We start from the raw sequence: 18,252 nt of genomic DNA on the forward strand, positions 1-18,252 counted from the left end.
ATCTTGGATGTAATTATCACACACTGTTTCTTCTCTTCTCTAAAGTTATTAGGGGTGGGTTCTCTCAACCTGTCCTGAGGCAGAGTCCTCTCAATTCTGGTACTGTACTAATCTAGCTGCAAACCTCTGAAGGGATTTTGCTACATCCAGTTCCTCCAGGAGTTTTGTTTACCTCATCTACATAAAGTGAATGAGAGAACTGCCATGAACATAATTTTGGTTGTCTCTGATATTTTAATTAAGCTAAATTTATTCAGTGTAGCCAGTGAACTAATGGGTGAATTTTTTTTGTCTACAATTTACTCTAAGGTTTGCTTTTAAGGTAAGAATGTTACATTTTCATTTTAAAATTTATTTTTTTTAAGGTATCTCGGATGCCAGTAGTAAAACTTTTTATCTGTTCCCTAAAACCCTTTATTTCATGCTTAATACTTGCAGTACAACTGAAGGAAAGTTAGTGTTAGAGCAGTGTATTATAATGTATAAGTATACAGTATATGGTAATTTCCTAATCAAACCTCATTTCCCATTTTCATTGAGTGGAGAAGCTTTCATCTAGAAAGAAAGAATCCCATTTTAATATTAGTATTATTAAATAAGGGTACAACCAATTTGTTTTATAGCTTGATAAATGAGCCAAAGTTCATTTTGGTTCAGCTTGCATGCACATGTGAGCTGCAGTAAAATAAATGTGTAGCAATAAATGGAAAGTTAAAATATGAATGGGTTGAATCAGTGATTCCCATGGTGGGCTGTACTCTTCCCAAGGGGCACCAAGGTAGAAGCAGTGCTTAACCAGTCTGTTAAGCTTGGGATTTCATTCAATTTCCGATAGACTAAAATTTATTTGATTTGACTGGTTCTTGGGAGTACAGAATTGATCACTATAATTGTTTTTCTAACCAGAAGATAATATCATTGAGGGGTACAAAATGGAGTAGGGAGCACTGGGCTGCAGACATCCACAAAAATTTGGGAATCACTGCTTCAATTAAACAATACTTGCTATTACAAGTAATTAATTGAAGAGCAATCAAGAGGTATTGTCTATCTAACTTGCCCAAGATTAATAGAAGAATCCCCTGAATTCAAACACATCAGTTCTGGAACAGTAAGTATAGTTGCACCCCAGGAATGTGAGAAGTAAACCTCACAGTCTAGACATTTGGTATAGATGGGTTTGTATTACCTCAACTGTATGTTACATTGCTCAAAGGAACATGTCTTGGATTATCAAGAGTTGTCACACTTGGCCAGTCAGCTGTATCCTCCAAGGGCTCTTGATATCCATAAATACACTGCTCTTGCAACTCTCTTCAATCTCCACAGCCAATATTATGAATTGGGGATTCTAGCAGTTGAATCATTTGTTGGAACCCATTACCTACAAGACTACCACCACCTGCAGCAACACAGCTTCATGTGGGGCTGCCCGACTCACCAACCGGGGTTTGGCACTCCACCACCAAATTCTCGTTAGGATTTCTGTCATAGGTATGTCCCATCTTCAATTTACTTCATTTAAATTTTGTCATTTGTGCAGTTAAAATGTCAGGTAATCTCTTAAGGTAATAGGTTTGGGAAGCAAAGGTGCCTAACTAGAAATAGAGCATTATATACAGTGAAATGTTTCTTTTTGGTATGAGTCCAGTGCACATAATGGCCATTAAGGTGGTTTTGTGGCTATCAAAGTCAAGGCCATTGGGTGGTTTGTCTTTGGCAGGAGCATGTTCTCAAGGCTTGGTTTTCCATATAGTTCAAATGCATGGACTGTTGAATGTGATCTTGGACTGTCTTGTTTCTATCATATTTTGATAAGATAAGTAAAGTGGTGGAGGCAGACTTCATGCACAATTTCAAATGCAGATATGATAAAGCCTAGTAGGCCCAGGAATCTGTACACCAGTTGAGAGGCAGGACCAAAGAGCCAGAGCTCAATCCCCATAAGCGCAACTAGGTGAGGACACCAGAAGCAGGAATGGAAAATTACAATACATTATCGTTCAAAATTGATCAAACGGACTATTCTGGTGTCTATGGCAATGGGACAGGTACTAATGGTATGTGAGAAAGGGTTGGTGCTTATTAAGATCTAATAACTGTAAATCTACAACAGGGAAACTGTAATCATTAGCAGAATAGGAACTATGAGCATTGTGACATAATTGCTATGATATCCCGAGGACAGGTTGAACATTGGGAAGGGAATGTCAGGGACAGAACTTTTCACACTGCCTGCAACACTATAGCTCGAGTAATGGTGGTGGAATCCGGCCATGATTATACAGACGAGTTTCATAAGCTGCCATCTGCCAGTATAAACAGATGGCGTATGTCACCTCTCACACCAAGTCTGAACTGCAAATTAAACTACCGATCCAAGGACCCCAGATTCAAGGTACAGTATTTATGGTCTGGGGTAAGGGTAATCTATGCACAATGCATGGGACTTCATATGCATTTGTAATCAGGGTCCAGTTGAGCAGAGACCACCATTCTCCCATAAATATTAACTGCAGATTACATGAAAACGAGGGTAATGAAAGAGTTGTCTGTACTAGTTTTTACTGCACAAATATAAGGCACAAATGCTCGCTACACCATTGTATAAAAATAGCAAGGCACATTACTGCTGTCTCGTGTACGTACTCCCACGGAGAAGCACAAGTTTATTGCATCAACCCATCAGTACAGTAAAATTACTGTTCCTACAGTCACTAGATTTTAATTAGATTCTTTAAACTGATGATTTGCATTTGTATACACCACCTTATTACTACAACACGTGTACATAACATGAAGTATGCAGTAGTTATACATGTGAGCAGGACCTGTAGCCCTCTAGGAGGCACAGTACTTACAGGACAAGTCGCTGTATGAGACAAAAGAATTTATCACAGGGAATGCTTTCTCATGGGTATTGGCCCCACTGAACGCGCCCATGGGTACGCCTTCACACACACGGCTAAGTTTACAATAAATATATAATAAATATCCCAATAAATACAACCTACTATGAGAGGTTTCTCAACATAAAAAAAAAAATTATAACTTAGCATTTGTAGAACACAAGAAAAAACTGATTAAACACAGGAACCATAATAGTGGTGCAAGCAGATACCGCAGCACCAGAAGTTAGCACAAAATGTTTGCTTGCACACTACACCTATAAATTGTCGAGTTGTAAATACTGTATATCATAAAATCTTATCTCCTTAATTAATACATAACAGAATTGTGCAACTACATTCCAAAAAAATATTTTATGCATATTTTTAATGTGTAAAAAAAAAAGTTATAAAGATCTATTTATAGATGACATGTTGATGGTGGAGATATCAATGTCTGCCTCCATCAAGGACCTGGCAGGACAAGCAAAACACTTAATGCAGCACAGTTCTGATCTTTCGCTCACTCTTCATCAAGGAGACTATCTCTGTCCCTGCACAAAAAATTCCTTCCTTACCTCATCAAGGAAACTATTTGTCCCATGATGAGAGTTATGGATAAATTTTTACAGCACATCAGCTTGCAGTGAGGTTAGTATAAAGCTTTCTATACAAGCATTGCTTTATCGTAAATATAACGAGGCAAATTTATTTAAAAAATGCCATCAACTGGCCAATGAAGAATTCAAGATCAGGCTCTTGCCAAAAATTACCTCAGCTTACACAGTAAATAACAATGCGCTGTACAAAAGCTTAATGTAAGATATGATGATGAAGCGAGTTAAATATATTTAGAAATAATTTTGATAGCTGAAAATAAAAAAAATAAATTGAAGCATTTCACCATGTTTTCAGAGCAAGAAATCATTGAAAGATAATCACAGAGCAGGTTTAGTGTTCTTGGAAGATGCCTGTCCCTGGTCCTTGGCTAGTCCTTGGCGAGATGCACTAGGACTCTCTGCATAGAATATTCAATTCACGAAAAGTAATACCATTTTTTTAATACAAAGTAAGCATTAAGTCTCTTGTCTTGGACTGTGGCATTAGCAGGAAACTTTGTAGCAGAAAGTTATGTCCTCTTTATGTGGAGAAAATTTGTCAACCATAAATAGTTATGATAGGAGGAATTTCCTACAATTAAGATCTAGTTGGCTTCACTGATATGAAAACTTCATAGCTCAGCTTAAGATGTATGAAACACTGAAATTCTAAAGCTGACAAGAGCAGCAATGGTCATGAACTAGAGTAAATTGTTTGCTTATGGCATGTGTATATACATGCCTACAACCTGACCACTAGCAAAAGACAATACTCATAAGAAATTAAACTATTTCCCTCCCCATACTATGCACCTTAGGTCAAACACGCATGAGCATATAAGCAGGCATGAGGCCAAATTGGCAGCTGTGTTAACCTTATAGATGTTAACGATTTATAACTTGGTAACTACTGAACTGGAATTAAAATGTCATGAATGTCTTTTGTTTTTGGTAGTTACTAAGAATGAAGATCGTGGCAACTGCAGGTAGAGCAATATAACCATAGCCTTGGGAAGTGTTAGTAGTCTTTGTCTTTTGTATCTTGTTTAACGACTGTCTTCACACATCAAGTATTGCCTGTCTTCACATGTCAAGTAATGTCTGTTTTTCATATCAAGTACAGTCTACCCATGTCCAGATTAAGAGTTATTGACCTATGTCTCAAGCCAAAGGCAGCTGGCTTGATATAGTCGTGCACTATATCTATGCCATGGCCTGTTTGAGCAACAAATATAACCAACGTATTTATTTGCTGTATAAAGTAGATATTCATTCACTGTTGACCTATATGTGTTAATCTGACAATTATACATTATGTACAAGTCTTGTTGTGTTGATCTATAGTCAAGTGTTGTCAGCTAATGTCTTAAGCAGTGCCAATTCATATTCGTGTCAAGTAGTGTTGATCTGTACTGAAGTCGTGCACTGCCCAATGTAGCCACACATTGTGGTAAATTGTGTAATGATGGTTCCCCTAATATATATTGAAGTACCCTGTAATGTACTGTATATTTTAGTCTGTTCCATTTATTAACCTGCTTGCTTAAATAACCACAAAGTTTAATGTGGAAGTGTTGTTGCATGTATGTGTCCATGTGCTGATATATTTTTGTAATGTTAAGAAAGCTTTCATGTGTGATGTTTAGGTTTATTAAACTTAATCCTTATATCATTAGTTAACAAGAATTATCTTCCCTCGTGTAATACTGTCAGTTTCTAGATTATTATTTACAAATGATATTCAATTCCTGGCATGTATGATATGTTTATATATTCTTTGTCTGTTTTGTAGTAATAAACATCTTAAGCATAATTCTTAATGATTAATAAGGGAGGTTACTTAAATACTAAGCTCAGCATCAACCTACAGAAAGGACTCTACTAAAGTAACAGTTGCAATAGCCTCCTGTGGGTGCATGCGCATGCGTGTCTACTTGCAATAGCATGAAAATGATGTACTATACTACATAATATCTATTATACCAATTTATTGCATTCATAATTTATATAAAGCGTAAGTTTGTATTCTCGCTAAGCTTCTTTCATTTTATTAGGATCTTAGACCAAATTGTATACATTTCTCTTGGGCAAACTAGTTTCATGTTTTTTTACAGATGGATTCGTTATGTCTAATTCTGTTACATAGTTCAAGGGCTTTGCATGAGGTCTCTCCTCAGATACACAGTGCTGGAAGGAAATAAACCAGACACACAGCGGTCTTAAAAGAACTACAAAAAGCCAGCAAAATATGAATCTTTTTAGCCGATCTAAAACTCTCGAGAGAAACTAAAAGATTTATCTAAACATATAGAGCTTGGCTTGCGGGATGGGCTGGCCACATTTGCCATGGTAGATGCGGGTGACCAGGCTGCGACCCAGGCTGCGGGAATGACAGTTCTCCATCTGGAGGAAGCAGTCGTTGCTGTAGGTCTTGCCGTCAGTGCCACATACAGGGTCATACGTGGCAGAGCACATTCTCCGGCAGCTGAAGAAGGTGAATCCAGAGAGGCACCTATCCATGGGCACAGGATACACATGCTTCCTACAGGAGGGAATACAGCAGAAAGATTGATCATTTAAATTTTTTTTTTTTTATATTTAAAGTCTAGCTTTAACGTTAATGTACCAAATTATCCCACTAATAATCTTATTACAGTATAGCAGATTACTGACCTCAGGCTAGAGATCATTCCAACTGTCAATCATGTTTTGATAATTGGAATGTTCTCAGCTCTTTCAGGAAAGTGTTAAGATTCTCGATGTTGAATTGGATTCAGTTTAGTAATTTTTTAAAAATTCACAAAATTCACAAGGTCAGGGTTGTTTGAACTCTGTGACTGCAAATTTTTGTACTGTAACACAAACTACAGGAGTTCAGACACGGTATTTCTTGCCATACAGGTGAACAGATTCATGAAACAAGGATTCAGAAGTATTTAACCATCACTACGATATTGTTCACTATTTAAAGAAACCACCTTGTGCAATGTTTTCTTGCTATCTGGTCTGCAAATGACTCAGGATAGCCAAAAAATGGAGAACATTCTGATTGGGTGAATATTTGAGAACATTGTGAAAATCAAGCAATTGCTGCTTTTGATTTTCAAGCCTAGATGGCCATTGCAGCTGACTGAACTAACATAGACTCCAGGACTGTTGGGTTCCTTCTTCAATAAATTTTTCTTGTATTTTCTCATAGAAGGTTAAGTCATGCAGATACAGTATTCTGTGATTACAAGACCACTGCTTCTCATAGGTTCTGCCTATTGTCTACCTGCAATAGGAAGTATTGCAGATCCATCTTGCATCTGCAGTACTTCCTGCCTGTTGTCTACCTGCTGTATGTTCTCGGAATTCATGTTGCTACGGCCTGGTCTCTGCCCAGGTCTCCTGGTTGGTCATTTGATCAACCAGGCTGTTGGATGCAACTGCTTGCAGCTTGATGTATGAATCACAATCTGGTTGATCAGGCATCATTTGGAGGTATATATCAAGTTCTCTTGAACATTGAGAGGTCAGCTAGTTAGGCTTCATAAATGGGGAGTTTTGAAAGGTAACGAGCCCTGAACGCTGATAGATTTGTCTCACAGCATGTCTACTGCACCTCTGCTTTTCAATGGGGCTATTGGACTTGCTAACATGCCTATTGGTCTCATGAGGAGTTATTTCCGTGTGCAGATTTTGAACCATCCCCCCCCCCCCCTAATATTTTCTAAGTGTAAATTATTATGCATCTCTCTTGCATCTTGTACTGTAGAGAATACATGTTAAAAAATTTTAAGTGGTCCAAATAATTTAGATGTTTTATTGAGTAGATTTGGACAGTAAAGACCTCTGCACATTTGTCAGGTCTGCAACTTCTCCAGCATAAATTGAGGCTGTTAGTGTGCAACAATATTCCACTAGTGTCCTGAAAGTATCACTGGTCTTGCATCTCTGGTTTGAAAGGTTCTTGTTATCCAACCTGTAATGTTTCTTGCAGTTGTGACAGCAATTTTCTGCTGGTCTTCCAACATGATTACTCCCACATCATTAATATTGATATTTCTTTCAACAGTGTTATTTGACTGCATTTTGTATGAGGTTTCCATTTTTATATTTTTTTTTTCCATATAGTAGTAGCTGTGACTTATTTTCATTAAACATCATGTTATGTTCTGTTGCTAATTGAAAGCTTTGACTTGCAACAGTTTGGAGGTTTTCCGTGTACTCTATTTTGTCTGCTCTCATGAAAATCCTAGTGTCATCTACAAAGGATGATTTAGTGTACTATACTTTGTATTCTTGTCTATGTCTGATACGAAGATGAGAAAAAGTACCAGGGCAAGCTTGGTACTTTGGGTGACAGCTTTTTGCTCTTCATTTGTTGTTATCGTGTATGGACAAATGACCTGACCTTTAAATATTTTGAAGGTATTTCCAATATCTAACATCAACATCCCAAATTACAAGCAAGACATATTTTGCCACAAAAGTTTGGGATCATCCACTACTCGCACTCACTCACCCACAGTTCCTGGTCTTCATTTCACATTCATTGCGGTATATCTTCTTGTCAGAGGCACAGACAGCAACATCATCACTACTCTCGCAGGACATGAAGCAGTCCTTGGTGGCCTTGCAGTGATGGAGTGCCACGGGTACCACTCTGCACACACGGGGAAGATGGTTAGTCCATGGTGCAGTAAGTAGACAAGAATGTAATACATAAACAGTACAGAATGTGGTGTAGAAAATAGTATTGACACCAGTGTTTAGATTGGCATAGTGTGTATATAGTAGAGAGAGTGATGCAGAAAATGATATGCATGGGAATATGGCAAGTTAAGAGTAAGAACTGTGAATTGCAGAAATGACATTAATTAAATAGTAACATTTACCACATCATAAGAGTAGGCACGAGTGCCAGTGTAACCTGTCTAACAGATAACCAAGACAGGTATATAATTGCCTACGACAGTACTCGCTTTGTGCTGCAACACCATACTAATAACACCTTCCCTTAGCAACACATTTATTCCATATTCATTCATAACATCTGCATCAAAAAGTTCATTTGCCTATTACCCATGGTCAGAATCTTGTAAATACTTGAAAAAACACTTGTTATATTCCTTCCCTGTAGTTGTATATAGAAAGGGATGACCTCTAAGAACTACGGCAGAAGATTTCTTACCTTTGTTTGCAAGTCCTTCTTCGCATTTCACAGTATGAGGAGTAGGCATTGCCATCTGAGCCACAGATAGGGTACTCTTCTGTCTTGGAGGTTGGGCACTCCTTGGGGCAGTCCTCTTCGTCATTGCTGAAGCATCTACCATGATGAGCTAACTCTACACCTTTCCTGAAAGTGGTCACGTCACATTGTTGGTAATGTACATAACATGCAGCATTCAAGTTCTTCCCTCACAGTTGGTGAGGGAAGCATTCATACTCATTGCACTTATGTTTCCTCATATTTAGTTCCCTTATTTTAGACCCTTCTACTCAATATCTTACTCTTAATAGGCCACTCCAATCAACATCCTGGTGGACCAAGTTATCACAAGTCAAGCCTTACCCCTATGCTTACCCCTATGCTTATTACCCCTATTATATGGGGAGTAGAAGAACTCCCATAACCCACTCTAGATATACTCTCCACTGCAGCTGATCACTGAAATGACAATCGTGCAAAACATTCACCAGTCTGTATGAATGTGGCATTGTAACAGCAAGTGTCACAATGTAGGCATTCAATTTTAGCTTTCCTGATTATACAGGCACCTGTGTTGGGAGGACCTGCTACACAGGGGTAGCGAGGCACACGTAAGAACCTACATATAGGCACACCAAAGAACCTACTTGCAGTTGGCAATGTGTAGAAGGCAGTAGTTGTCATAGGTGGTGCTATCAGTGCCACAAACAGGATCATCAACATTGGGAGGGCATGTCATCTTGGCACACTTTACATTCCTCTTGAGGCACTTAGCCATGTCCACCTCGTACACAGCACCGGCACCTCGTGACCTGTCGATGACACTTGGTTGACTAGAAGATGGGAATAATTTCCCCTATTATAATATACAAATATCTGACTAATAACAAGCTAAATTTACTATTCTTTAGACTTTGTTTTATTTCAGATATATTGCAATTATACTGTATATTTATAATATTACTGTGTGTATAGAATATATATATATGACAGTGTCAGACCACGGAGGAAAATTGAAACAGGAATTTCCTTAAGTACTTTCGTATATTAAGGGTGAGATATGACTGTAGCACTCTAGCAAGAAGCTCTATGAGGCAGTGAGGAGAGGGATGTAGAGAACACAGTGGGGGTGAGGGATGTAGAGAACACGGTGAGGGATGTAGAGAACACAGTGGGGTGAGGGACGTAGAGAACACGGTGGGGTGAGGGACGTAGAGAACACGGTGGGGGTGAGGGATGTAGAGAACACAGTGGGGTGAGGGATGTAGAGAACACAGTGGGGTGAGGGATGTAGAGAACACAGTGGGGTGAGGGACGTAGAGAACACGGTGGGGGTGAGGGACGTAGAGAACACAGTGGGGTGAGGGATGTAGAGAACACGGTGGGGGTGAGGGATGTAGAGAACACGGTGGGGTGAGGGATGTAGAGAACACGGTGGGGTGAGGGACGTAGAGAACACGGTGGGGGTGAGGGACGTAGAGAACACAGTGGGGGTGAGGGATGTAGAGAACACAGTGGGGTGAGGGATGTAGAGAACACGGTGGGGTGAGGGATGTAGAGAACACGGTGGGGTGAGGGATGTAGAGAACACGGTGGGGTGAGGGATGTAGAGAACACGGTGGGGTGAGGGGACGTAGAGAACACGGTGGGGTGAGGGGACGTAGAGAACACGGTGGGGTGAGGGACGTAGAGAACACGGTGGGGGTGAGGGACGTAGAGAACACGGTGGGGGTGAGGGACGTAGAGAACACGGTGGGGGTGAGGGATGTAGAGAACACGGTGGGGGTGAGGGATGTAGAGAACACGGTGGGGTGAGGGATGTAGAGAACACGGTGGGGTGAGGGACGTAGAGAACACAGTGGGGTGAGGGATGTAGAGAACACGGTGGGGTGAGGGATGTAGAGAACACGGTGGGGTGAGGGATGTAGAGAACACGGTGGGGTGAGGGATGTAGAGAACACGGTGGGGTGAGGGACGTAGAGAACACAGTGGGGTGAGGGATGTAGAGAACACGGTGGGGTGAGGGATGTAGAGAACACAATAAAACAGGGAAGGTAACAAACACAAGAAGGTGGAGAGGACTCACCCACATGTGAGGCGACGCATGTCACACTCGTTGTCATAGATGTTGCCGTTGGAGCCGCAGACGGGCGCCAACTTCTCCCCGTCGCACGACACCGGGCACCCTCCGGTTTTCCTCTCCTGGGGGCGGCAGTCACCCATCGGCAGCTGGTAGATGTGACGTCTGGCGGACCGATCATACTTAAATATTATGAGAACACATTGCCTGAACCACTTGCACTCCACACATACACGCACCCACCACGAGAACCACAAAGAATGAAAAGTATAATAGTTGCAGTAAGTGACCACGAGATGGAAGGTGGGCTAGAGAGCTTTTGCTCAACCTATGAACACAACTAGGCAAGTACTCACATGCTACTATACTGCTGTGCACGCGCCTCTCGTAATATTTATCCATTAGTAGGCCTACATGTGCACCACACTCAGCCGTGTCTGTGTATGGAATATCTAATGGACGTTTTACCATCAATTTTGTATGTACAGTTTAAGGATACGGAGGTAAGATAAATTTTATTGTATTTTGGTAAACAAGTACAGTACTGATAAAAGCTACTAGGTTACACCAAGGAAGAGATGATAACAGACCTTCCGAAGAATCTATAAAAAAAAAGTAAAAACGATAAACTAGATACAAATAAGTCAGATGTCGGAAGGAACTTCAGTATAAGTTATAAACAACTGGAATGGGTTGAGGGGAAAGAGGAGGTGAAAGTTGCTAGTTTTCTTTGTTTCATGTTAGTCGTGGCGAATGGAAAATGTTGTTGGTACCAGTAACTGCAAATGTTGGTACTAGTGACTGCTAATCATCTTGGTAGATATGTCTACATTTATGAAGGGTAGATCAGGAATGAGGAAGATGGGTATGTTTCTACACTCACCCACAGTTCCTTGTCCTCAACTGACACTTGTTGTTGTAGATACGTCCGTCGGAGCCGCACACAGCCTTGAAGGAATAGAAACACACATCTTGGCAGTGTTTGGTAGTCTGGCAGTGCTTGTACGACGTCCGCGCCACCCTCTGCCTGCCACCAACCCAGAGTAAGAAACATTAGAGTCGACATTGCTGTGGGAGAGGCAGGGATGTGGAAGGGCTCGGGTGCCTTGGATCTGAGGGCACTGTGGGATGTCTGTGTAGAGGTCTCTGATACTTTGGGATGGCAAGAATACTGTGGAAAGGTAGCGGTATTGACCGCCGTTGTACAACTTTACCATTGTTGTGTGTTCTGTCTAATGTTACTGGAGTTACCGTGTTTATTATTTTGTAATAAAGATACTTGGAAAATCATCTCTCATATCTTTGTTTAAAGATATGAGTATAAGTAAACGACTGCACTGTAGAGTAATGATAGCACCTATCACAGCCTGCTGGCACCCTGACAATACATTCTTCTCATTAATATGAGTAAGATCGAAACAAATAACATAACAAACATTAATGCAAAATGACTATCTTTCTGGCAATTATACCAATTCCCTTAAGTATATGTATATCAACAGTCAGTTGATAGATGTATTGAAAGGAACCGATTTAAAACTTTATGAGCAAAAAGTCATCTACACTGACAATAACCAAACTGTCATTATCCATACATGGTCCACTCTTGTTCATCAGCGACCTGCCAAGTGCCACCTCAAGCCGCCACTTCTTTTTAAAGGAAGCAGCAGCTTTAATTTAATCCAAGCAGGGCCTCGCAAAATAACAAATGCAGGTTAGACGCAAACACTGAATAATTTGAGAGATATAAATAGGAGTTGCATTGGACGAAAGGCGGTCGTGAGGTCGGCACGTTAGAACACAGCAGAGGTCCCTGTCAGGGGTGAGAGGTAGGCAGTCATGGGGTGACTAACCTAGTTGCCAGCGCAGTCGGGTTACTGTCAAGAGGTCCTGGGTTCAGTTCCTGCTGCAGAACAGAAGCGTTTGAGTAACGTTTCCTTCCACCCGATTCCTCTGTTCACCTAGCAGTAAATAGGTACTCGGGAGTTTGACACCTGTTGTGGTTTGCATCCCGGGAAAGGTCAGTTTTGGCTTTACATTACGTTGCTGTCCCAGACTAAGGGAAACAGTTGCTTGGGTACATGTCGACTTTTAAATAAACAGAGGCATAAGCTGTAAAGAAACATGCCCAAACGTTTCGTCCAGCTCAGGAATCGAACCCGGGATCCCCGATTGTGAGTCGAGTACCACCCGGGTCCAGTACCTGGTGCGGGTGCTGGACGCCCGGGTCCAGTACCTGGTGCGGGTGCTGGACGCCCGGGTCCAGTACCTGGTGCGGGTGCTGGACGCCCGGGTCCAGTACCTGGTGCGGGTGCTGGACGCCCGGGTCCAGTACCTGGTGCGGGTGCTGGACGCCCGGGTCCAGTACCTGGTGCGGGTGCTGGACGCCCGGGTCCAGTACCTCGTGCGGGTGCTGGACGCCCGGGTCCAGTACCTCGTGCGGGTGCTGGACGCCCGGGTCCAGTACCTCGTGCGGGTGCTGGACGCCCGGGTCCAGTACCTCGTGCGGGTGCTGGACGCCCGGGTCCAGTACCTCGTGCGGGTGCTGGACGCCCGGGTCCAGTACCTCGTGCGGGTGCTGGACGCCCGGGTCCAGTACCTCGTGCGGGTGCTGGACGCCCGGGTCCAGTACCTCGTGCGGGTGCTGGACGCCCGGGTCCAGTACCTCGTGCGGGTGCTGGACGCCCGGGTCCAGTACCTCGTGCGGGTGCTGGACGCCCGGGTCCAGTACCTCGTGCGGGTGCTGGACGCCCGGGTCCAGTACCTCGTGCGGGTGCTGGACGCCCGGGTCCAGTACCTCGTGCGGGTGCTGGACGCCCGGGTCCAGTACCTCGTGCGGGTGCTGGACGCCCGGGTCCAGTACCTCGTGCGGGTGCTGGACGCCCGGGTCCAGTACCTCGTGCGGGTGCTGGACGCCCGGGTCCAGTACCTCGTGCGGGTGCTGGACGCCCGGGTCCAGTACCTCGTGCGGGTGCTGGACGCCCGGGTCCAGTACCTCGTGCGGGTGCTGGACGCCCGGGTCCAGTACCTCGTGCGGGTGCTGGACGCCCGGGTCCAGTACCTCGTGCGGGTGCTGGACGCCCGGGTCCAGTACCTCGTGCGGGTGCTGGACGCCCGGGTCCAGTACCTCGTGCGGGTGCTGGACGCCCGGGTCCAGTACCTCGTGCGGGTGCTGGACGCCCGGGTCCAGTACCTGGTGCGGGTCACGAGGCATCGCTCTCACCACAAAGCCAAGGTCAGGCACGAAAATGATTTAACCTTGGATAAGTTAATAATATTGCCATACCAGTGTCATCAATATCACGGCTCACAGGTTTTCACTCCAGTTCAGAAACATGAATGTTCTACGTATAATGGATCTCGCCGGCGTGACTTCTTGCTCTTCAAACATCAACACACTTTTAATACTATTCTGTCTAATTGGAAATATTTTTAGTTCCTAAATGCATAAAGAAACTAACCCAATGAGAGAGATCTTGTAAACTTATGTTGTTTATTTTGCGTTTTCTTCCACTTGTTATGTGGAAGATAATGTTATGTATATATGCGGAAAACATTGGGTCAGACTGATGACGGCTCATTGTTAACCGACTGTATTGCTCAATACAGATTATTAATAATCATAATCTGAGTGATAATGAAAATTTGAACCGAATGATCGATATAAACTTATATAGATCGATTAAAACAATGTAAACAATTTGAAAGGAGCCTATGTAATATAACGACCCAATATAACCCATTTCCGACTCTTGGACATCAGCTGGTGTGAGAAAAGGAAGACAGGAGTGTTGCCAGGTGAAAGACGCCGACTTTCCCACGGTGTTGTGCGGGAAGGGTCGGAGAGGGGAGGCGGGGACGTACCTCGAACTTAATACTAACCACACTGCCACCACCACCATCAGTGATGGGCTGGTCCAGTCACTACTCACCCACAGGTCCTGTACTGAAAGTCGCACGTACAGTTGTAGACGTTGCCGTCAGAACCGCAGATGGGTCCGTCCAAGGGCGCCGAGGAGCAGTCAGTGGGACAGGAGCTGGTGGAGTTGACGTCGCCCAAGCAAGTACCGTAGTGGGCAAACTTCACACCGGACCTGTAGCGACACTCGCAGGTTAAAACTTGCACTCGTTGCTCGCGGTAAACACACTCGTCATCTATATACACACACTAGCCATGCACATGAATAAGTCTTATTCATACAGTTAATGTTACACGAATCACACGCAAGACTGGGATTATCACAGATACACTGGATGTTGAGCATGCGCGAGCCACAGATAGGACAAACACCTTCAGCGAACGACACAGTACAAGCGACCGTTATGAACACTGAAGCTGGCACCGCTGACAGTGAGACGAGGTGTTGGTACTCACGACACTCCAACCTGCAGGAGGTTGTGTGGTCACACCGGGTGCTGGGCCGTGTAGGCACACCACTGTATACACATGTATATGGATACACAATGGTGTTGAAGGTGACATACGTTGGCTGGTGAATAAATGTTGGTAAATACGAAGGGGGCACGTAGAGAGGTGGGAAGAAAGTTTAATGCGTAAATAAGTATGTACTGTGTTGATATTTTTAATATTTGATTAATGTCTCCCTTGATAATATTCCGCTTTGGACATGCCAATTATGACACCAGATCACTTCTCTTCCCTTTCTAGACAATGTCAATTAAATTTTCTCTATCTCTCCTCACCAGGGAATCACCTTGTCACTCTTCTCTAGACGTGTTCAAGTGTTCTCTTTATGTGGATGTGAAACAATTTGGGCAGTCTTTACTTTAACTGCAATGTCATTTTCAAATTGCTTTACTGCTTTCTTTCTCATTTTTATTTTATATATATATATATATATATATATATATATATATATATATATATATATATATATATATATATATATATATATATATATATATATATATATATATATATATATAAGGTACAATGTTTGGTACAATGGGTTGCGAGTACACACAATGGTGGTTAAGTGGCACATTCTTGCAAGGTCACTAATACGTACAGTTTTGCCCGTAGGTCCTAAAGCTAAACAAAGACGAATATTCATTATGCTTACTTTATGCATAACGTGCTTAAGCTTGTGCATCCATGCATGCAATGTGTAGAAGGGGGGAGGGAGGGGGAGAGGGGTAATGCCTGCCTCCTCGCTGGGTTGGAGTCTGGCCCCCGCTCCGTCTGCAGTGATCCCTACAGTTGTGTTGTGATTTTGCCAGTTGGGATTGATTGTTTGATTGATGAAGATTAAGCCATCCAAAAGGTGGCACGGGCATGAATAGCCCGTAATGCTAGTTGGGTTTTCAAAGTCTGCTTTATACGCGACCGGACGTGGGGAGTTTTTGCCGCGATGTTGCCCCGCTGTGCTTGTGGCACCCTCCCCCCCCCCTGATTGTGCCAGGCCCAGCTAGCACATTAATTATTAAATACTAAGGAGGAAGAGTTTACAGTCTGGATGTATTTGATATTATGTGCATTATGAGTCATGGAAGCACCGAGAGCACCACCACATCTCTCCCAAGACCACCACCTCATCCCTCCCGGGAGCCCCACGTCAGTACTATTATGACCGCACGGGACCCGAGACGACCCCATCCTCTCGGGGATGACAACACACACACACACACACAACACGCAGTTAAATGACATTTAGGAGTTGAGCAACCGTTGTGTATCGCACAAGTCGTTGGCTTAGGGGATGTAGATAGGCCTGTAAGGGTTTCCAGTCCTCCGACAAGGGGAAATGTGTCACGAGGCCACGAGAGCAGGACGTTGAGACGTCAACCTAATCGCTGGCCAAGCGTGGTGACGCGCGCTGCTACTGGCGCGACAGCGGTGGTGCTCCTGCTCACTTCTCTCCCAACATGAATGCATCCCCCTGCATTCATTAACCATATACCCGCACAAAAATCGTCTCCTCACGGATGCAACACCATTATTAATGATAGTAACCAGAGTCCTTTTCATGTGGACTCCATCTCATGTTGGCCTCCGAATGCATGACAGAGCTGACGAATCACCCAAAAAAAATCTACTTTCAGAGCAATTTGTAAACAGTAATATACCAAGAACTTCAAGAAAACTTTGCAGCTCTGAGACGAGGCTAAATTTACACTAGTAATTCAAGCAGGTAATGACTCGACAGCCACCAGTGTTGGTAATATAGCAGGTCTTAATGTCATCCCAACACCTGTACACCCACCTGCAGGTGTCATCCCAACACCTGTACACCCACCTGCAGGTGTCATCCCAACACCTGTACACCCACCTGCAGGTGTCATCCCAACACCTGTACACCCACCTGCAGTTTTCGACGCGCTGGATACAGAGGTTGACATAGGTGCGGCCGTCGGAGGCGCAGACGGGGTCGTAGGTGTTTGTGCACCTGTGGTCGCAGGTGCCTCCCTGTGCTCTCAGGCACCGACTGTCTGGTACCACGTATACGTCTGTTGGTGTACATGGATAACTTCAGTTAGTATTTCTTAGTGCACATGTGCTAACTTTGTACAGATGAACTCGTAACATGTGTTAGCCAATCATTCCTGAAGACGCCCTCTCGTCGTTACCCCCCCCCCCCATGACCCCTCCCAAGAAGGGGTCTCTCACTCCCAGAACGTGCAGGCATATAGCTTGCCACTGAATTTTTAAAAAAGACAAAGGCAGTGGACTTATATACTATGACTCGCAGAGTGCACTCCTGGCATTGAACGCACATAGTAGTAACACCCATAAACTTGTCAGTGATATTCGAATGAATGTTTTAGCTGCTAAAGAAAACAGATTTGAAATTAAATTCCTATGGATACCATCACATGTTGGCATCTCAAGGCATGACACTGTTGATATGCTTGCGAAGACGGACTGTAGGAAACCACTAGTTGAAATTTATATGGGCGTTTCATTAGCAGTGCAGAGAGAATGATTATACAACTGTCTAATGAAAATCTTATTGATCAAACAAATTCACAAAGACCTGAAAGTTGTAGCATTAAATATTATGATAGATATCGTGAGGAAACATTCACATATGGGACTAATAGAGCAAGAACTCGGCAATGTGATGTTATAGTGGCCAGAATACGTCTGGGATATAGACGTATCTGGCAGCTTTCTCAAACCCCAAATGTTGAGTACACAATGTGTCAACTTTGTGAAAGTGAAAACATGGACTCCCTTGAACATTATATTGTAGAATGTCCCATATTGACTGACTTTCGCTCTCCTGGGCTGAGGTATGCTGAACTGTGTAACTACTATATAAATACTGGAACACTTGATGGTATATCGATTGAGAATGGTCCAGGACGGACCGAAATGTCGTCGTCCCTTCACTTTCTACTGTGTGGGTTGGTCAACATATTTCAGTCACGTTATTGTGACTCCTCGTCAGCAAATAAAAAAAAAAACCCTCTCCCCAACTCTAAGCAACCCCTCCCTCCTCAGACACAATCACCGTCTCATCTTGAGTC

At 43.3% G+C, this 18,252-nt stretch overlaps 1 protein-coding gene across 4 annotated transcripts in view; it reads right to left on the minus strand.

The window, feature by feature from the left end:
- Nucleotides 1–5,458: 5,458 nt before the first annotated feature.
- The window catches only part of LOC123752815 (serine protease inhibitor dipetalogastin), a 180,280-nt gene continuing 167,486 nt past the window's right edge, over nucleotides 5,459–18,252 (minus strand). For all 4 annotated transcript variants that reach the window (XM_069325982.1, XM_069325983.1, XM_069325980.1 and 1 more), the window contains exons 3-10: nucleotides 17,085–17,229; nucleotides 14,694–14,855; nucleotides 11,645–11,788; nucleotides 10,768–10,926; nucleotides 9,329–9,493; nucleotides 8,664–8,828; nucleotides 7,995–8,135; nucleotides 5,459–6,029 (exon numbers count right to left, since the gene is read on the minus strand). In XM_069325982.1, coding sequence (XP_069182083.1) covers nucleotides 5,783–6,029; nucleotides 7,995–8,135; nucleotides 8,664–8,828; nucleotides 9,329–9,493; nucleotides 10,768–10,926; nucleotides 11,645–11,788; nucleotides 14,694–14,855; nucleotides 17,085–17,229 — 1,328 coding nt within the window. In that variant the 3' untranslated portion in view covers nucleotides 5,459–5,782. The remainder of the gene's footprint in view (nucleotides 6,030–7,994; nucleotides 8,136–8,663; nucleotides 8,829–9,328; nucleotides 9,494–10,767; nucleotides 10,927–11,644; nucleotides 11,789–14,693; nucleotides 14,856–17,084; nucleotides 17,230–18,252) is intronic.

This window comes from Procambarus clarkii, chromosome 17 (genome assembly GCF_040958095.1).
Source record: "Procambarus clarkii isolate CNS0578487 chromosome 17, FALCON_Pclarkii_2.0, whole genome shotgun sequence".
Lineage (NCBI taxonomy): Eukaryota > Metazoa > Arthropoda > Malacostraca > Decapoda > Cambaridae > Procambarus > Procambarus clarkii.